Raw genomic sequence first — 24,048 nt, forward strand, 5'->3', positions numbered from 1 at the left:
TTCAACACAGTGAAGTTTAACATTTGAAAACCATTAAGATTTGGCCTGCCACCCAACAGCCCACAAACTAGCATCTGGAACGTGTCAGAAAGCCTTGTAAATGTTCTCATGATGGAGCAAGTAAGGGAAAAGTCATGGAGACATTTAGCCTTGTTTTTATTGCAGGACACAGAACAACTTCCACAAGATCCTAGCCTTTACACAATGAACAAAATAATATCCACAAATAACAACCCCATATCTCTTTAATACACACACTGACATTCTGACATCCATTTAAATACATAAACGTGCACCACACACACACACACACACACACACACACATACGCATCCAGTCTCTTGCAGGAGGCACCTTCTCAGGTCCATCTGTTTACACTCATGTCTCACTTGATGCCAAGAATAAACAAGCCACTTCAGCTTCATCACCGTAAAGACAAGAGGAGAGACAGAAACACCAGAGGACAGCCCTGTCTGATACCTTAAAAACCCATGAGATATCTAAACAAATTCATGACTAATTTCAACTAAGTATTCATAAATTTAATAGTTCGAAGCGCATTTTTTGGGGGATACACAGCTGAAACAATCATTTGAACAAGAGCTGATGGTTTGCAGTGTTAGGTTTTCACCCATTATGTATATTTTTGGGTAGTTGGGACATTGGAATTTGTTCAGTTGGATCATCACATAGACAACACTCCCTTGATGCCAGGTTAAACTCTGTGAAGCCAGCTGAACACTTTCCATGATTAAATGGATTGAGAATACACATGCTGGCTCTTGAGTAGGTCAGTCCCACCAAAGGTGCGGTCGTGCTGCTGCAGTGAAGACACATGGAGAGGTAAGTCAAGAGGATTGGCCAATAGAACATACTGGTGCTTGGCGGTAGAGGGTCCTGAGGTGTGCAGGGACAGATGGGACAAGGAAGAGGAGGAGCCATGGGGGGGATGGGGGCAGGTCAAGCGGGGGCCACCTGGCTGGAAGATACGGATGAAGTCTGGGTTTTGGAGGCAGTGGTGGCAGCGGCCTCGTCGTCTCCAAATGGGTTCTTTCCACAGCACACTGTTGTGATCATGCAGTTTCTGAACTGGAGGCCAAAAAGAAAAAGAAGATCTGAATCACATTTATGATACAGCTTCACTCAAGGGTGGAAGAAGTATTCAGATCTTTAAGTAAAAGTAACATGTCAACATGTAACAAGTGCATTGTCAAAATATTCCATTACTAGACCCGTATACAAAATCCTACTTGGGTCAAGGTACAGCAATATTATAAACAAAATGTTCTTAAAATTTCAAAAGAAAAAGTATTCATTACATAGAAAATATCTCCTTTGACTGAAGTATAATTTCATTACATTGTTAGACTATTAAATACTGATGTACAAATGCATTAGCAGCATTTTTACTGTTGTAGCTGCTCCAAGTGGAGCTATTTTAACTACTTATGATACAATTCAGTAGTTTAGGCCACTGGTTCCCAAACTATGAGTTGGTCACTCTCCTAAGGGTCACAAAAAATCTGACAGGTCATGAGAAAGTAAATGGTGCAAAAAGATTTTAAAGAACGCTATGACATAAACTTATCTTAATTTTTTATGATTTTTTTGTGCCTTGTTTGAACAGTTATTTAAATTAAACTATGTGAGGCATTTAGTTGGGAAATAAGTCTTTTGGTGGAACTCCTACCAATTCAGCACTGCTTTTTTAGTGACGGGTCATATCCCAAAAAGGGTGATTTAATCTTTAACAAGGCATTTAATTTTATGAACATATTATACATTTTTAATGTAGAATGTTACTGGCAAAGTAACTACAGCTGTCAGATAAATATTGTAGTAAGGCCAGTGGAGAAAGAAGTATATAGTAATATTTGCCTCGAAAAATGTTGGGAAGTGGAATTATGAAGTAACATTAAATGGAAGTTACCCAGAATTGTTCTTGAGTAGAATACTTGATTATGTACTTAGCTACAAAGAATAACCAAACCAGGATATTTGCTTCACATGCCTGTCTGTTTAGCAGAATGTAGATGACTGGGTTGTACAGAGCAGCACTCTTAGCAAAGAAGGCTGGAGCAGTCATGAATACAGGTCCAAACTCAGCTCCCTGATTGGCAAAGATGTACCACGCCACTGTGGCATAGGGGACCCAGCACACCAGGAAGGAGATCACCATGACAATGACCATACGTGTCACTTCTTTCTCGGCTCTCTGTGTGGTTTCAGACTCCTGCTGCTGGGCTGCAGCCTGAACACAGACAGATGCAGCTCATTAAATAATGAAAGGACTAATCTGTGATGCAAATGTAGACAAAGGGGTTAATCTATCACTAAAAGTGAAAAGAAGAGAAAATGCACAGGATTAGACTACAGAACTGACAGACATGTCTTTTAATCAACAAAATGACAATGCAAAAAAGTGTGACATTCTTCTGCCTTACTATACTATGATAAGTGTATGCCATACCACACTAACTTTATGCCTTACGATACTATGAATTTTTTTTTGACATTTTCATGCCTTACTGTACTATGAAATTTTTATGCCTTACTATGATAGGATGTTTTTTGTCATTTTTATGCCTTAGTATACTATGACGTTTTATGCCATACAATAATGGCATATTTTGACTGTTTTTTTTGCGTTACTATACTATGCTGTTTTTGGCATTTTAATACCTGAGTGTAATATGACATTGTTTTACCGTTTTTTGTCATACTGTACTATGACATTTTTATGCCTCACTGTGATATGACATTTCTATGCCTAATTATACTATGATGTTTTTTTAAACATTTTTATGCCTTACTATACTACGACTTTTTAAAAATCTTAATTCCTTACTATATTATGACATTTATTGACATTTTCATGCCTCACTGTACTATGACATTTTTATGCTTTCTATACTATGACGTATTTTGACATTTTTTGCCTCATGACGTTTTTCCACATTTTTATGCCTTACTTTATTATGTCATTTTTATGCTGTACTGTACTATGGCATATTTTGACATATTTGAAAATCCATACTGTGACGTTTTTTTGACGTTTTTATGCCTTAGTATACTATGACGTGTTAATCCATACTATACTATGACATTTTTTGACGTTTTATGCCATTCTGTACTAAGACATTTTAATCCATAATATACTGACTGCATAGCTTCTCTTATGGCAATCTGGCTTCCTCTCACAGTCCTTAAACATGCAAGTTAGGTTTATTGCCGACTATAATGCCTTACTTTAATATGACATTTTATGATTTACTATACTCTGACGTTTTTTGACAATTTTATGCCACACTAAACTTTTATGTTTTTTGACGTTTTGACATACTATACTATGACATTTTAATACATACTATACTGTGACGTTTTTTGACAATTTAATGCCATACTATACTATGACGTTTTAATCCATACTATACTATGATGTTTTTTGACAATTTTATGCCATATTATACTGTGACGTTTTTTGACCTTTAATGCCATACTATACTATGAAATTTTATGCCATACTATACTATGATTTTTTTTTACAATTTTATTCCATATTATACTGTGACGATTTTTTGACGTTTAATGCCATACTATACTATGACATTTTATGCCATACTATATTATGACCTTTTTTGACTATTTTATGCCATGTTAAGCTATGACGTTTTTTGAGGTTTTATGCCATAATATACTATGACGTTTTTTGACAATTTTATACCATATTATACTATGACGTTTTTTGACCTTTTGTGCCATGCTATACTATGATGTTTTAATACAAACTATACTATGACGTTTTTTGACAATTTTTTGCCATATTATAATTATTTGTTTTTTGAGGTTTTATGCCATACTATACTATGACGTATTATGCTATACTATACTATGACGTTTTTTGAAAATTTTATACCATATTATAATTATTTGTTTTTTGAGGTTTTATGCCATACTATACTATGACGTTTTTTGACAATTTAATGCGATATTATACTGTGATGTTTTTTGACGTTTTATGCCATACAATACTATGACGTTTTTTGAAAATTTAATGCGATATTATACTGTGACGTTTTTTGACGTTTTATGCCATGTAAAGCTATGACGTTTTTTGAGGTTTTATGCCATACTATACTATGACGTTTTTTGACAATTTTATACCATATTATACTATGATGTTTTAATACAAACTATACTATGACGTTTTTTGACAATTTTATGCCATATTATAATTATTTGTTTTTTGAGGTTTTATGCCATATTATACTATGACGTATTGTGCTATACTATACTATGATGTTTTTTGACAATTTTATGCCATATTATAATTATTTGTTTTTTGAGGTTTTATGCCATACTATACTATGACGTTTTTTGACAATTTAATGTGATATTATACTGTGATGTTTTTTGACGTTTTATGCCATACAATACTATGACGTTTTTTGAAAATTGAATGCCATATTATACTGTGACGTTTTTTGACGTTTTATGCCATACTATACTATGAAATTTTAATACATACTATACTATGATGTTTTTTGACAATTTTGTGACATATTATAATTATTTGTTTTTTGAAGTTTTATGCCAAATTATACTATGACGTATTATGCTATACTATACTATGACGTTTTTTGACAATTTTATGCCATATTATAATTATTTGTTTTTTGAGGTTTTATGCCATACTATACTATGACGTTTTTTGACAATTTTATGCCATATTATACTGTGATGTTTTTTGACGTTTTATGCCATACTATACTATGACGTTTTTTGAAAATTGAATGCCATATTATACTGTGACGTTTTTTGACGTTTTATGCCATATTATACTATGACGTTTTTGAACGTTTCATGCCATACTATACTATGACGTTTTTTGAGGATTTAATGCGATATTTTACTGTGACGTTTTTTGAGGTTTTATGCCATACTATACTATGACGTTTTTTGACAATTTTATACCATATTATACTATGATGTTTTAATACAAACTATACTATGACGTTTTTTTGACAATTTTATGCCATATTATACTGTGATGTTTTTTGACGTTTTATGCCATATTATACTATGACGTTTTTGAACGTTTCATGCGATATTTTACTGTGACGTTTTTTGAGGTTTTATGCCATGCTATACTATGACGTTTTTTGACAATTTTATACCATATTATACTATGATGTTTTAATACAAACTATACTATGACGTTTTTTGACAATTTTATGCCATATTATAATTATTTGTTTTTTGAGGTTTTATGCCATACTATACTATGACGTATTATGCCATACTATACTATGATGTTTTTTAACAATTTTATGTCATATTATACTTTTACGTTTTTTGACATTTTATGCCATACTATAATATGACATTTTTTGAAAATTTAATGCGATATTTTACTATGACGTTTTTTGACGTTTTATGCCATACTATACTATGACATTTTTTGACAATGTTATGCCATATTATAATTATTTGTTTTTTGAGGTTTTATGCCATATTATACTATGACGTTTTTTGACGTTTTATGCCATAATATACTATGACGTTTTTTGACAATTTCATGCCATATTATACTTTTACGTTTTTTGACATTTTATGCCATACTATACTATGACATTTTTTGAAAATTTAATGCGATATTATACTGTGATGTTTTTTGACGTTTTATGCCATACAATACTATGACGTTTTTTGAAAATTGAATGCGATATTATACTGTGACGTTTTTTGACGTTTTATGCCATACTATACTATGACCTTTTTTGACAATTTTATGCCATATTATACTATGACGTTTTTGAACGTTTTATGCCATACTATCCTATGACGTTTTATGCCATACTATACTGTGACGTTTTTTGACAATTTTATGCCATATTATACTATGACGTTTTTTGACAATGTTATGCCATATTATAATTATTTGTTTTTTGAGGTTTTATGCCATATTATAATTATTTGTTTTTTGAGGTTTTATGCCATACTATACTATGACGTTTTTTGACAATTTAATGCGATATTATACTGTGATGTTTTTTGACGTTTTATGCCATACAATACTATGACGTTTTTTGAAAATTTAATGCGATATTATACTGTGACGTTTTTTGACGTTTTATGCCATGTAAAGCTATGACGTTTTTTGAGGTTTTATGCCATACTATACTATGACATTTTTTGAAAATTTAATGCAATATTTTACTGTCATGTTTTTTGACGTTTTATGCCATACAATACTATGACATTTTTTGAAAATTTAATGCGATATTATACTGCGACGTTTTTTGATGTTTTATGCCATATTATACTATGACGTTTTTGAACGTTTTATGCCATACTATCCTATGACATTTTATGCCATACTATACTGTGATGTTTTTGACAATTTTATGCCATATTATACTATGACGTTTTTTGACGTTTAATGCCATAATATACTATGACATTTTATGCCATACTATACTATGACGTTTTTTGAGGATTTAATGCGATATTATACTGTGACGTTTTTTGACGTTTTATGCCATACTATACTATGACTTTTTGACAATTTTATGCCATGTAAAGCTATGACGTTTTTTTAGGTTTTATGCCATACTATACTATGACGTTTTTTGACAATTTTATACCGTATTATACTATGATGTTTTAATACAAACTATACTATGACGTTTTTTGACAATTTTATGCCATATTATAATTATTTGTTTTTTGAGGTTTTATGCCATACTATACTATGACGTATTATGCCATACTATACTATGATGTTTTTTAACAATTTTATGCCATATTATACTTTTACGTTTTTTGACATTTTATGCCATACTATACTATGACATTTTTTGAAAATTTAATGCGATATTTTACTATGACGTTTTTTGACGTTTTATGCCATACTATACTATGACATTTTTTGAAAATTTAATGCAATATTTTACTATGACGTTTTTTGACGTTTTATGCCATACTATACTATGACGTTTTTTGACAATGTTATGCCATATTATAATTATTTGTTTTTTGATGTTTTATGCCATATTATACTATGACGTTTTTTGACGTTTTATGCCATATTATACTATGAGGTTTTATGCCATACTATACTATGACGTTTTTTGACAATTTTATACCATATTATACTATGATGTTTTAATACAAACTATACTATGACGTTTTTTGACAATTTTATGCCATATTATAATTATTTGTTTTTTTTGACGTTTTTTGACATTTTATGCCATACTATACTATGACGTATTGTGCTATACTATACTATGATGTTTTTTGACAATTTTATGCCATATTATAATTATTTGTTTTTTGAGGTTTTATGCCATACTATACTATGACGTTTTTTGACAATTTAATGTGATATTATACTGTGATGTTTTTTGACGTTTTATGCCATACAATACTATGACGTTTTTTGAAAATTGAATGCCATATTATACTGTGACGTTTTTTGACGTTTTATGCCATACTATACTATGAAATTTTAATACATACTATACTATGATGTTTTTTGACAATTTTGTGACATATTATAATTATTTGTTTTTTGAAGTTTTATGCCAAATTATACTATGACGTATTATGCTATACTATACTATGACGTTTTTTGACAATTTTATGCCATATTATAATTATTTGTTTTTTGAGGTTTTATGCCATACTATACTATGACGTTTTTTTGACAATTTTATGCCATATTATACTGTGATGTTTTTTGACGTTTTATGCCATACTATACTATGACGTTTTTTGAAAATTGAATGCCATATTATACTGTGACGTTTTTTGACGTTTTATGCCATATTATACTATGACGTTTTTGAACGTTTCATGCCATACTATACTATGACGTTTTTTGAGGATTTAATGCGATATTTTACTGTGACGTTTTTTGAGGTTTTATGCCATACTATACTATGACGTTTTTTGACAATTTTATACCATATTATACTATGATGTTTTAATACAAACTATACTATGACGTTTTTTGACAATTTTATGCCATATTATAATGTGATGTTTTTTGACGTTTTATGCCATATTATACTATGACGTTTTTGAACGTTTCATGCGATATTTTACTGTGACGTTTTTTGAGGTTTTATGCCATGCTATACTATGACGTTTTTTGACAATTTTATACCATATTATACTATGATGTTTTAATACAAACTATACTATGACGTTTTTTGACAATTTTATGCCATATTATAATTATTTGTTTTTTGAGGTTTTATGCCATACTATACTATGACGTATTATGCCATACTATACTATGATGTTTTTTAACAATTTTATGTCATATTATACTTTTACGTTTTTTGACATTTTATGCCATACTATAATATGACATTTTTTGAAAATTTAATGCGATATTTTACTATGACGTTTTTTGACGTTTTATGCCATACTATACTATGACATTTTTTGACGTTTTATGCCATACTATACTATGACATTTTTTGAAAATTTAATGCAATATTTTACTATGACGTTTTTTGACGTTTTATGCCATACTATACTATGACGTTTTTTGACAATGTTATGCCATATTATAATTATTTGTTTTTTGATGTTTTATGCCATATTATACTATGACGTTTTTTGACGTTTTATGCCATATTATACTATGACGTTTTATGCCATACTATACTATGACATTTTTTGAAAATTTAATGCGATATTTTACTATGACGTTTTTTGACGTTTTATGCCATACTATACTATGACGTTTTTTGACAATGTTATGCCATATTATAATTATTTGTTTTTTGATGTTTTATGCCATATTATACTATGACGTTTTTTGACGTTTTATGCCATATTATACTATGACATTTTATGCCATACTATACTATGACGTTTTTTGACAATTTTATACCATATTATACTATGACGTTTTTTGACCTTTTGTGCCATACAATACTATGATGTTTTAATACAAACTATACTATGACGTTTTTTGACAATTTTTTGCCGTATTATAATTATTTGTTTTTTGAGGTTTTATGCCATACTATACTATGACGTATTATGCTATACTATACTATGACGTTTTTTGACAATTTTATGCCATATTATAATTATTTGATTTTTGAGGTTTTATGCCATACTATACTATGACGTTTTTTGACGTTTTATGCCATACTATACTATGACGTATTATGCTATACTATACTATGACGTTTTTTGACAATTTTATGCCATATTATAATTATTTGTTTTTTGAGGTTTTATGCCATACTATACTATGACGTTTTTTGACAATTTAATGCGATATTATACTGTGATGTTTTTTGACGTTTTATGCCATACAATACGATGATGTTTTTTGAAAATTTAATGCGATATTATACTGTGACGTTTTTTGACGTTTTACGCCATACTATACTATGACCTTTTTTGACAATTTTATGCCATGTAAAGCTATGACGTTTTTTGAGGTTTTATGCCATACTATACTATGACGTTTTTTGACAATTTTATACCATATTATACTATGATGTTTTAATACAAACTATACTATGACGTTTTTTGACAATTTTATGCCATATTATAATTATTTGTTTTTTGAGGTTTTATGCCATATTATACTATGATGTATTGTGCTATACTATACTATGATGTTTTTTGACAATTTTATGCCATTTTATAATTATTTGTTTTTTGAGGTTTTATGCCATACTATACTATGACGTTTTTTGACAATTTAATGTGATATTATACTGTGATGTTTTTTACGTTTTAAGCCATACAATACTATGACGTTTTTTGAAAATTGAATGCCATATTATACTGTGACGTTTTTTGACGTTTTATGCCATTCTATACTATGAAATTTTAATACATACTATACTATGACGTTTTTTGACAATTTTGTGACATATTATAATTATTTGTTTTTTGAGGTTTTATGCCAAATTATACTATGACGTATTATGCTATACTATACTATGACGTTTTTTGACAATTTTATGCCATATTATAATTATTTGTTTTTTGAGGTTTTATGCCATACTATACTATGATGTTTTTTGACAATTTTATGCCATATTATACTTTTACGTTTTTTGACATTTTATGCCATACTATACTATGACATTTTTTGAAAATTTAATGCGATATTATACTGTGATGTTTTTTGACGTTTTATGCCATACAATACTATGACGTTTTTTGAAAATTGAATGCGATATTATACTGTGACGTTTTTTGACGTTTTATGCCATACTATACTATGACCTTTTTTGACAATTTTATGGCATATTATACTATGACGTTTTTTGAGGTTTTATGCCATATTATACTATGACATTTTATGCCATACTATACTATGACGTTTTTTGACAATTTTATGCCATATTATACTTTAACGTTTTTTGACGTTTTATGCCATACTATACTGTGATGTTTTTTGAGGATTTTATGCCATATTATACTGTGACGTTTTTTTGACGTTTTATGCCATATTATACTATGACGTTTTTGAACGTTTTATGCCATACTATCCTATGACGTTTTATGCCATACTATACTGTGATGTTTTTTGACAATTTTATGCCATATTATACTATGACGCTTTTTGAGGATTTAATGCGATATTATACTGTGACGTTTTTTGACAATTTTATGCCATATTATAATTATTTGTTTTTTGAGGTTTTATGCCATATTATACTATGACGTATTGTGCTGTACTATACTATGATGTTTTTTGACAATTTTATGCCATATTATAATTATTTGTTTTTTGAGGTTTTATGCCATACTATACTATGACGTTTTTTGACAATTTAATGTGATATTATATTGTGATGTTTTTTGACGTTTTATGCCATACAATACTATGACGTTTTTTAAAAAATTGAATGCCATATTATACTGTGACGTTTTTTGACGTTTTATGCCATATTATACTATGACGTTTTTGAACGTTTTATGCCATACTATCCTATGACGTTTTATGCCATACTATACTGTGATTTTTTTTGACAATTTTATGCCATACTATACTATGACGTTTTTTGACGTTTAATGCCATAATATACTATGACATTTTATGCCATACTATACTATGACGTTTTTTGAAAATTTAATGCGATATTATACTGTGACGTTTTTTGACGTTTTATGCCATACTATCCTATGACGTTTTATGCCATACTATACTGTGATTTTTTTTGACAATTTTATGCCATACTATACTATGACATTTTATGAAAATTTAATGCGATATTATACTGTGATGTTTTTTGAGGTTTTATGCCATACAATACTATGACGTTTTTTGAAAATTTAATGCGATATTATACTGTGACGTTTTTTGACGTTTTATGCCATACTATCCTATGACGTTTTATGCCATACTATACTGTGATTTTTTTTGACAATTTTATGCCATAATATACTATGACGTTTTTTGACGTTTAATGCCATAATATACTATGACATTTTATGCCATACTATACTATGACGTTTTTTGAGGATTTAATGCGATATTATACTGTGACGTTTTTTGACGTTTTATGCCATACTATACTATGACATTTTATGCCATACTATACTATGACGTTTTTTGAGGATTTAATGCGATATTATACTGTGACGTTTTTTGACGTTTTATGCCATACTATACTATGACCTTTTTTGACAATTTAATGCATGTAAAGCTATGACGTTTTTTGAGGTTTTATGCCATACTATACTATGACGTTTTTTGACAATTTTATACCATATTATACTATGATGTTTTAATACAAACTATACTATGACGTTTTTTGACAATTTTATGCCATATTATAATTATTTTTTTTTGAGGTTTTATGCCATACTATACTATGACGTATTATGCCATACTATACTTTGATGTTTTTTAGTAATTTTATGCCATATTTTACTATGACATTTTTTGACGTTTTATGCCATACTATACTATGACGTTTTTTGACGTTTAATGCCATATTATACTATGACATTTCATGCCATAATATACTATGACGTTTTTTGACAATTTTATGCCATATTATACTTTTACGTTTTTTGACATTTGATGCCATACTATACTATGACATTTTTTGAAAATTTAATGCGATATTATACTGTGATGTTTTTTGAGGTTTTATGCCATACAATACTATGACGTTTTTTGAAAATTTAATGCGATATTATACTGTGACGTTTTTTGACGTTTTATGCCATACTATACTATGACTTTTTTTGACAATTTTATGCCATATTATACTTTGACGTTTTTGAACGTTTTATGCCATACTATACTGTGACGTTTTTTGACAATCTTATGCCATATTATACTATGATGTTTTTTGACATTTAATGCCATACTATACTATGACGTATTATGCTATACTATACTATGACGTTTTTTGACAATTTTATGCTATATTATACTATAAAGTTTTTTGACGTTTTATGCCATATTATACTATGACATTTTATGCCATACTATACTATGACGTTTCTTGACAATTTTATGCCATATTATACTTTTACCTTTTTTGACATTTTATGCCATACTATACTATGACATTTTTTGAAAATTTAATGCGATATTATACTGTGATGTTTTTTGACGTTTTATGCCATACAATACTATGACGTTTTTTGAAAATTTAATGCGATATTATACTGTGACGTTTTTTTAAAGTATATTTTTTTGGGCTTTTTTATGCCTTTAATGGACAGCACAGTGGAGAGTGACAGGAAACAGGGAGGCAGAGAGAGGGGGAATGACATGCAGCGAAAGGCCGTCCGACGCGGGATTCGAACCGGGGCCAACTGCAACGAGGACTGTAGCCTCTACACATGGAGCGCCTGCTTAAACCACTACGCTACACGACGCCCCGATACTGTGACGTTTTTTGACGTTTTATGCCATACTATACTATGATCTTTTTTGACAATTTTATGCCATATTATACTATGACGTTTTTTGACGTTTTATGCAATATTATACTATGACATTTTATGCCATACTATACTATGACATTTTATGAAAATTTAATGCGATATTATACTGAGATGTTTTTTGACGTTTTATACCATACAATACTATGACGTTTTTTGAAAATTTAATGCGATATTATACTGAGATGTTTTTTGACGTTTTATACCATACAATTCTGTGACGTTTTTTTGACGTTTTATGCCATATTATACTATGACGTTTTTGAACGTTTTATGCCATACTATCCTATGACGTTTTATGCCATACTATACTATGACGTTTTATGCCATACTATACTGTGATGTTTTTTGACAATTTTATGCCATATTATACTATGACGCTTTTTGAGGATTTAATGCGATATTATACTGTGACGTTTTTTGACAATTTTATGCCATATTATAATTATTTGTTTTTTGAGGTTTTATGCCATATTATACTATGACGTATTGTGCTGTACTATACTATGATGTTTTTTGACAATTTTATGCCATATTATAATTATTTGTTTTTTGAGGTTTTATGCCATACTATACTATGACGTTTTTTGACAATTTAATGTGATATTATATTGTGATGTTTTTTGACGTTATATGCCATACAATACTATGACGTTTTTTAAAAAATTGAATGCCATATTATACTGTGACGTTTTTTGACGTTTTATGCCATATTATACTATGACGTTTTTGAACGTTTTATGCCATACTATCCTATGACGTTTTATGCCATACTATACTGTGATTTTTTTTGACAATTTTATGCCATACTATACTATGACGTTTTTTGACGTTTAATGCCATAATATACTATGACATTTTATGCCATACTATACTATGACGTTTTTTGAAAATTTAATGCGATATTATACTGTGACGTTTTTTGACGTTTTATGCCATACTATCCTATGACGTTTTATGCCATACTATACTGTGATTTTTTTTGACAATTTTATGCCATACTATACTATGACGTTTTTTGACGTTTAATGCCATAATATACTATGACGTTTTTTGACAATTTTATGCCATAATATACTATGACGTTTTTTGACAATTTTATGCCATATTATACTTTTACGTTTTTTGACATTTTATGCCATACTATACTATGACATTTTATGAAAATTTAATGCGATATTATACTGTGATGTTTTTTGAGGTTTTATGCCATACAATACTATGACGTTTTTTGAAAATTTAATGCGATATTATACTGTGACGTTTTTTGACGTTTTATGCCATACTATCCTATGACGTTTTATGCCATACTATACTGTGATTTTTTTTGACAATTTTATGCCATAATATACTATGACGTTTTTTGACGTTTAATGCCATAATATACTATGACATTTTATGCCATACTATACTATGACGTTTTTTGAGGATTTAATGCGATATTATACTGTGACGTTTTTTGACGTTTTATGCCATACTATACTATGACCTTTTTTGACAATTTAATGCATGTAAAGCTATGACGTTTTTTGAGGTTCTATGCCATATTATACTATGATGTTTTAATACAAACTATACTATGACGTTTTTTGACAATTTTATGCCATATTACAATTATTTGTTTTTTGAGGTTTTATGCCATATTATACTATGACATACTATGACGTTTTTTGACAATTTTATGCCATATTATACTTTTACGTTTTTTGACATTTTATGCCATACTATACTATGACATTTTATGAAAATTTAATGCGATATTATACTGTGACGTTTTTTGAGGTTTTATGCCATACAATACTATGACGTTTTTTGAAAATTTAATGCGATATTATACTGTGACGTTTTTTGACGTTTTATGCCATACTATACTATGACTTTTTTTGACAATTTTATGCCATATTATACTTTGACGTTTTTGAACGTTTTATGCCATACTATCCTCTGACGTTTTATGCCATACTATACTGTGACGTTTTTTGACAATCTTATGCCATATTATACTATGATGTTTTTTGACATTTAATGCCATACTATACTATGACGTATTATGCTATACTATATTATGACGTTTTTTGACAATTTTATGCCATATTATACTATAAAGTTTTTTGACGTTTTATGCCATATTATACTATGACATTTTATGCCATACTATACTATGACGTTTTTTGACAATTTTATGCCATATTATACTTTTACCTTTTTTGACATTTTATGCCATACTATACTATGACATTTTTTGAAAATTTAATGCGATATTATACTGTGATGTTTTTTGACGTTTTATGCCATACAATACTATGACGTTTTTTGAAAATTTAATGCGATATTATACTGTGACGTTTTTTGACGTTTTATGCCATACTATTCTATGACTTTTTTTGACAATTTTATGCCATATTATACTTTGACGTTTTTGAACGTTTTATGCCATACTATCCTATGACGTTTTATGCCATACTATACTGTGACGTTTTTTGACAATCTTATGCCATATTATACTATGATGTTTTTTGACATTTAATGCCATACTATACTATGACGTATTATGCTATACTATACTATGACGTTTTTTGACAATTTTATGCCATATTATACTATAAAGTTTTTTGACGTTTTATGCCATATTATACTATGACATTTTATGCCATACTATACTATGACGTTTTTTGACAATTTTATGCCATATTATACTTTTACCTTTTTTGACATTTTATGCCATACTATACTATGACATTTTTTGAAAATTTAATGCGATATTATACTGTGATGTTTTTTGACGTTTTATGCCATACAATACTATGACGTTTTTTGAAAATTTAATGCGATATTATACTGTGACGTATTTTGACGTTTTATGCCATACTATACTATGACTTTTTTTGACAATTTTATGCCATATTATACTTTGACGTTTTTGAACGTTTTATGCCATACTATACTGTGACGTTTTTTGACAATCTTATGCCATATTATACTATGATGTTTTTTGACATTTAATGCCATACTATACTATGACGTATTATGCTATACTATACTATGACGTTTTTTGACAATTTTATGCCATATTATACTATAAAGTTTTTTGACGTTTTATGCCATATTATACTATGACATTTTATGCCATACTATACTATGACGTTTTTTGACAATTTTATGCCATATTATACTTTTACCTTTTTTGACATTTTATGCCATACTATACTATGACATTTTATGAAAATTTAATGCGATATTATATTGTGATGTTTTTTGAGGTTTTATGCCATACAATACTATGACGTTTTTTGAAAATTTAATGCGATATTATACTGTGACGTTTTTTGACGTTTTATGCCATACTATACTATGATCTTTTTTGACAATTTTATGCCATATTATACTATGACGTTTTTGAACGTTTTATGCCATACTATCCTATTACGTTTTATGCCATACTATACTGTGACGTTTTTTGACAATTTTATGCCATATTGTACTATGACGTTTTTTGACGTTTTATGCCATATTATACTATGACATTTTATGCCATACTATACTATGACGTTTTTTGACAATTTTATGCCATATTATACTTTTACCTTTTTTGACATTTTATGCCATATTATACTATTACATTTTATGAAAATTTTATGCCATGTTATGCTATGACGTTTTTTGAGGTTTTATGCCATACAATACTATGACGTTTTTTGAAAATTTAATGCGATATTATACTGTGACGTTTTTTGACGTTTTATGCCATACTATACTATGAACTTTTTGAAACTTTTATGGCATATTATACTATGACGTTTTTGAACGTTTTATACCTATGACGTTTTATGCCATACTATACTGTGACGTTTTTTGACGTTTTATGCAATACAATACTACGACGTTTTTTGAAAATTGAATGTGATATTATACTGTGACGCTTTTTGACGTTTTATACCATACTATACTATGACCTTTTTTGACAATTTTATGCAATATTATACTATGACGTTTTTGAACGTTTTATGCCATACTATCCTATGACGTTTTATGCCATACTATACTGTGACATTTTTTGACAATCTTATGCCATACTATACTGTGACATTTTTTGACAATCTTATGCCATACTATACTATGACGTTTTTTGACGTTTAATGCCATAATATACTATGACATTTTTTGACAATTTTATGCCATGTTAAGCTATGACGTTTTTTGAGGTTTTATGCCATACTATACTATGACGTTTTTTGACAATTTTATGCCATATTATAATTATTTGTTTTTTGAGGTTTTATGCCATACTATACTATGACGTTTTTTGACAATTTTATGCCATTTTATACTGTGATGTTTTTTGATGTTTTATGCCATACTATACTATGACATTTTTTGACATTTAATGCCATACTATACTGTGACGTTTTTTGACGTTTTATGCCATACAATACTACGACGTTTTTTGAAAATTGAATGTGATATTATACTGTGACGCTTTTTGACGTTTTATACCATACTATACTATGACCTTTTTTGACAATTTTATGCAATATTATACTATGACGTTTTTGAACGTTTTATGCCATACTATCCTATGACGTTTTATGCCATACTATACTGTGACATTTTTTGACAATCTTATGCCATACTATACTGTGACATTTTTTGACAATCTTATGCCATACTATACTATGACGTTTTTTGACGTTTAATGCCATAATATACTATGACATTTTTTGACAATTTTATGCCATGTTAAGCTATGACATTTTTTGAGGTTTTATGCCATACTATACTATGACGTTTTTTGACAATTTTATGCCATATTATAATTATTTGTTTTTTGAGGTTTTATGCCATACTATACTATGACGTTTTTTGACAATTTTATGCCATTTTATACTGTGATGTTTTTTGATGTTTTATGCCATACTATACTATGAGATTTTTTGAATATTTAATGCGATATTATACTGTGATGTTTTTTGACGTTTTATGCCATACAATACTACGACTTTTTTTGAAAATTTAATGCGATATTATACTGTGACGTTTTTTGACGTTTTATGCCATACTATACTATGACCTTTTTTGACAATTTTGTGCAAAACTAAATTTTTATGTTTTTTGACATTTTATGCCATACTATACTATGACGTTTTTTGACAATTTTATGCGAAACTAAATTTTTATGTTTTTTGACATTTTATGCCATACTATACTATGACGTTTTTTGACTATTTTATGCCAAATTATACTGTGACGTTTTTTGATGTTTTAAGCCATACTATACTATGAGATTTTACTACATACTATACTATGACGTTTTTTGACAATTTTGTGACATGTTAAAATTATTTGTTTTTTGACATTTTATGCCATACTATACTATCACGTATTATGCCATACTATAATATGACGTTTTTTGACAATTTTATGCCATACTATACTATGACGTTTTTTGAAGTTTTATGGCATACTATACTATGACGTTTTTTGGCTATTTTATGCCAAATTATACTGTGACGTTTTTTGATGTTTTAGGCCATACTATACTATGAGATTTTAATACATACTATATTATGACGTTTTTTGACAATTTTGTGACATGTTAAAATTATTTGTTTTTTGACATTTTATGCCATACTATACTATGACCATTTTAATCCATACTATACTATGACATTTTAATCCATACTATACTATGACGTTCTTTGACACTGTTGTGACATATTAAAATGATCTGTTTTTTGACATTTTATGCCACACTAAATTTTTATGTTTTTTGACATTTTATGCCATACTATACTATGACGTATTATGCCATACTATACGATGACGTTTTTTGACAATTTTATGCCATTTTATACTGTGATGTTTTTTGATATTTTATGCTATACTATACTATGAAATTTTAATACATACTATACTATGACATTTTTTGACAATTTTATGCCATATTATACTATGACGTTTTTTGACAATTTTATGCCATATTATACTATGACGTGTTTTGAAAATTTAATGCCACACTAAACTTTTATTTTTTTTGACAATTTTATGCCATATTATACTATGACGTTTTTTGACGTTTCATGCCATACTATACTGTGACGTTTTGTGACAATTTCATGCTATATTATAATTATTTGTTTTTTGAGGTTTTATGCCATACTATACTATCACGTATTATGCCATACTATACTATGACGTTTTTTGACAATTTTATGCCATATTATACTATGACCTTTTTTGACAATTTTATGCAAAACTACATTTTTATGTTTTTTGACATTTTATGCCATACTATACTATGACGTTTTTTGACATTTTATGCCATATTTTAATATGCCATTTTAATACATACTATACTATGACGTTTTTTGACAATTTTATGCCATATTATACTGTGACGTTTTTTGACGTTTTATGCCTTACTATACCATGACGTATTATGCCATACTATACTATGACGTTTTTTGACAATTTCATGCCATATTATAATTATTTGTTTTTTGAGGTTTTATGCCATACTATACTATCACGTATTATGCCATACTATACTATGACGTTTTTTGACAATTTTATGCCATATTATACTATGACCTTTTTTGACAATTTTATGCAAAACTACATTTTTATGTTTTTTGACATTTTATGCCATACTATACTATGACGTTTTTTGACATTTTATGCCATATTTTAATATGCCATTTTAATACATACTATACTATGACGTTTTTTGACAATTTTATGCCATATTATACGATGACGTTTTTTGACGTATTATGCCATACTAAACTATGAAGTTTTATGACAATTTTATGCCATATTATACTGTGACGTTTTTTGATGTTTTATGCTATACTATACTATGACATTTTAATACATACTATACTATGACGTTTTTTGACAATTTTATGCCACACTAAATTTTTATGTTTTTTGACATTTTATGCCATACTATACTGTGGCGTTTTTGACGTTTTATGCCAGACTATACCATGACGTTTTTTGTCAATTTTATGCCACACTAAAGTTTTATGTTTTTTGACATTTTATGCCATACTATACCATGATATTTTAATACATACTATACTATGACATTTTTTGACAATTTTATGCCACATTATACTATGACGTTTTTTGACGTATTATGCCATACTATACTATGACGTTTTTTGAAAATTTTATGCCACATTATACTGTGACGTTTTTGAACGTTTTATGCCATACTATACTGTGACGTTTTGTGAAAATTTCATGCCATATTATACTGTGACGTTTTTTGACGTTTTATGCAATACTATACCATGACATTTTAATACATACTATACTATGATGTTTTTTGACAATTTTATGCCATATTATAATTATTTGTTTTTTGATGTTTTATGCCATACTATGCTCTGACGTTTTTTGACAATTTTATGCCATACTATACCATGACGTATTATGCCATACTATACTATGACGTTTTTTGACAATTTTATGCCATATTATACTATGACGTTTTTTGACAATTTTATGCCATATTATAATTATTTGTTTTTTGAGGTTTTATGCCATACTATACTATGACATTTTAATACATACTATACTATAACGTTTTTTGACAATTTTATGCCGCACTAAATTTTTATGTTTTTTGACACTTTATGCCATATTAAATTATGAAGTTTTTTGACTATTTTATGTGAAATTATACTGTGAATTTTTTTGATGTTTTAGGCCATATTATACTATGACATTTTAATACATACTATACTTTGAGGTTTTTTGACCTTTTATGCCATACTATACTATGACGTTTTTTTACAATTTTATGCCACACTAAACTTTTATGTTTTTTTGACATTTTACGCCATACTATACTATGACGTATTATGCCAAACTATACTAAGACGTTTTTTGATAATTTCATGCCATATTATACTATGATGTTTTTGTCGTATTATGCCATACTATACTATGACGTTCTTTGACAATTCTATGCCATATTATACTATGACGTTTTTTGACGTTTTATGCCTTACTATACTATGACATTCTTTGACAATTTTTTGCCATATTATAATTATACATTTTTTGACGTTTTATTCTATACTCTACTATGATGTTTTAATTCATACTATCCTATGCTGTTTTTTGACAATTTTATGCCATATTATACTTTTACGTTTTTTTGACATTTTATGCCATAATATACTATGACGTTTTTTAACAATTTCATGCCATACTTTACTATGACACTTTTTGTCGTTTCATGCCATACTATACTATGACGTTTTTTTTAAATTTTATGCCATATTATACTATGACCTTTTTTGACGTTTTAATCAATATTATACTATGACCTTTTTGACGTTTTATGCCATATTATACTATGACGTTTTAATCCATATGACGTTTTTGACAATTTAATGCCATATTATAATTATACGTTTTTTGACGTTTTATGACATACTATACTAAGACATTTTAATACAAACTATACTATGACGTTTTTTGACAATTTAATGCTATATTATACTATGACGTTTTTTGACGTTTTATGCCATACTATACTATGACGTTTTAATCCATATTATACTATGACCTTTCCTGACAATTTTATGCTATTTTATACTATGACGTTTTTTGACGTTTGATGCCATATTATACTATGACGTTTTAATACATACTATACTATGACGTCTTTTGACCATTTTTTGCCATATTATAATTATTTAATATTTGATTTTTTTATGCCATACTTTACTATGACGTTTTTTGACAATTTTATGCCATATTAAACTTTTACGTTTTTTGACATTTTATGCCATTCTATACTATGACATTTTTTTACATTTTATGCCATACTATACTAGAACTTTTTAATAAATACCATACTATGACGTTTTTTGACAATTTTATGCAATATTATACTATGACATTTTAATCCATACTATACTATAACGTTTTTTGACAATTTCACGCCATACTATACTGTGATGTTTTTTGACGTTTTTTATGCCATACTTTATTATGTCATTTTTATGCTATACTATAGTATTACGTATTTTTACATTTTTTGCCTTACTATACCGTGAAGTATTTTGATATTCTTTACTTACTATATTATGACATTTTTTTGACTTACTAAACTATGAGGCATTCTTACATTTTTTGCCTTACTATACTATGAAGTATTTTTATATTCTTTACTTAATATATTATGACGTTTGTTGACATTTTCATGCCTCACACTATGACGACATTTTTATTACTTACTATACTATGAGGTATTCTTACATTTTTTGCCTTACTATACTATGACACATTTTGACATTTTCATGCCTCACTTTACTACGACATTTTTTGACATTTTAATGATATAATCTAGTATGTAGTTTTTTGAAAACTTTATGCCAAACTATACCGTCTATACTATAGACGTTTTTTGACATTCTTTGCCTTATTATACTATAGTATATTTTCACATTTTTATGCCTTACTATACTTTGCTGTACCATACTATTTTATGCCGTTTTGTAAGATCTTTATGCTTTACCATACTATGACGTTTTTTTTTTTAATTTTACGCCTTATTAAACGTTGAAGTTTTTTAAAAAATTTTAATACTTACTATACTATGTCTTTTTTTTTTACATTTTTATGCCTCACCGTACCACCAATGTTGAGACCAAACCTACGCTGTTTGTGCTAATACATGATCAATGCTGTTATGTTATTATTAATGATGGCATCAGGATGACACAGTGAGCAGGCAGAATGCCCTTCAGCTTGATGACCTGGGTATAAGCTGCCATGTTGGCAACAATCTGCTCTCTTGAAGTGTCCTTGAGCCATTAAATCCCTCACATCTCCAGAGACTCTGCTCTGTGATGCTCTTATCTCCCTGTGGAGTGGAGAAACGTAAAAAGAAAAAAAATTCTCTATAGGGATAAACAAGGTATCACATCCTTATTATTAATATTACATCTAACAGTGGTGTTCTTACCGCTCGGACAGTGCATAGCAGGCGACTGTAGCAGAAGAAAATGATGAAGAGGGGGATAGAGAAATGGAGGACAAACATATAGATGACGAATGAGGTGTTGTTGATCTCGGGCTTGGGAGTGTAGTAGTCAATCCCACAGGAACACTGCATTCCCTCTGGGATGTACCTGCATCCGCACATAATAATGATCCAAGAATTTCCATCAAAACTATCACACACAGTATTTGTTTCTACATACAATATGTGTCTTTAAATAAGTGTTCTACAAGTAGATAAAAATAATCTCTGACGTGCTTTCTGGCAAGCACACTGCAGACACTGAAATATACAGTACCGAGACCATCCAAACAGAGGAGGTGCAGCACAGGTTAGGGCCATGATCCACGTGAATCCGAGGCCAGCAATGGCATGTTTTTCCCCGAAGCGGAAGTTGGTCATTGGCTTACAGACCACAATGTAGCGCTCAATAGCCAAAACCACCAAAGACCAGAGACCGATCTCTCCTGAGACATAAAATAAGGCAGGTTGACATTTAAATAAAGCACACGCATTTTTACCTCATAGTTGTAATTATGGTATTTTATATTTTGTGTATTTTAACACACAAGATTTCTGAAAAACATGTTTTAAATATATTTTCAATTATGAAAGAAGCACACAAAGGATAAAATTTACGTTCATCAACATCAGGATGAGAACATTACACGCAGGTGAATCTATCTTTCATTTCACGTGTCCTCTCTCTTACCTCCTAAGGTGGCAAAGAATCCTTCAATGTTGCAGCCAGTGACCCCTAAGATGAAATATCCATGCAGGGCTGTGTAGAGAGTAACTGTGAAGCCACCAATGACCATGAAGAGGTCGGCCACCGCCAGGTTGAGCAGTATGTAGTTCAGAGGGGTCCTCAATTTTTTGTGTTTGACAGTGACGTAGAGAGTGAGGAAGTTGATGGGGAAGGCAGTGATGATGAGGAACAGCATGTACGCAGCCAGAAGAGAGTACTTCCAGGGCTCAGCCAGGTAGTACTGCGGGTGCTCAAATGGGCTACGAACCAATCCAGTCTTGTTAGACATGGGGACATAAAAGTTGGGTCCTTCTGTGCCATTCAT

The 24,048-nt window shown here is 29.2% G+C and overlaps 1 protein-coding gene across 1 annotated transcript; it reads right to left on the reverse strand.

Annotated features, from left to right (window-relative positions):
* Positions 1–108: 108 nt before the first annotated feature.
* LOC130174470 (rhodopsin-like) lies at positions 109–24,048 on the reverse strand. Its single transcript, XM_056384300.1, has 5 exons — positions 23,688–24,048; positions 23,274–23,442; positions 22,940–23,105; positions 2,012–2,251; positions 109–1,089 (listed from the first exon to the last, which is right to left on the reverse strand). The coding sequence occupies exons 1-5, from the start codon at positions 24,046–24,048 to the stop codon at positions 961–963; spliced, it is 1,065 nt and encodes a 354-aa protein (XP_056240275.1). The 3' UTR covers positions 109–960.

Source organism: Seriola aureovittata, chromosome 9 (genome assembly GCF_021018895.1).
Source record: "Seriola aureovittata isolate HTS-2021-v1 ecotype China chromosome 9, ASM2101889v1, whole genome shotgun sequence".
NCBI lineage: Eukaryota > Metazoa > Chordata > Actinopteri > Carangiformes > Carangidae > Seriola > Seriola aureovittata.

Bases quoted from the DNA above. Each gene is read 5' to 3' on its own strand.
- LOC130174470 (XM_056384300.1), bottom strand. From the start codon at position 24,048: ATGAATGGCACAGAAGGACCCAACTTTTATGTCCCCATGTCTAACAAG. The intron at 23,106-23,273 runs GTACTGTATATT...GTGCGGATGCAG, and splicing joins CCTCTGTTTGGATGGTCTCG to GTACATCCCAGAGGGAATGC. The intron at 1,090-2,011 runs GCATGTGAAGCA...TTTGGCCTCCAG, and splicing joins ACATTCTGCTAAACAGACAG to TTCAGAAACTGCATGATCAC.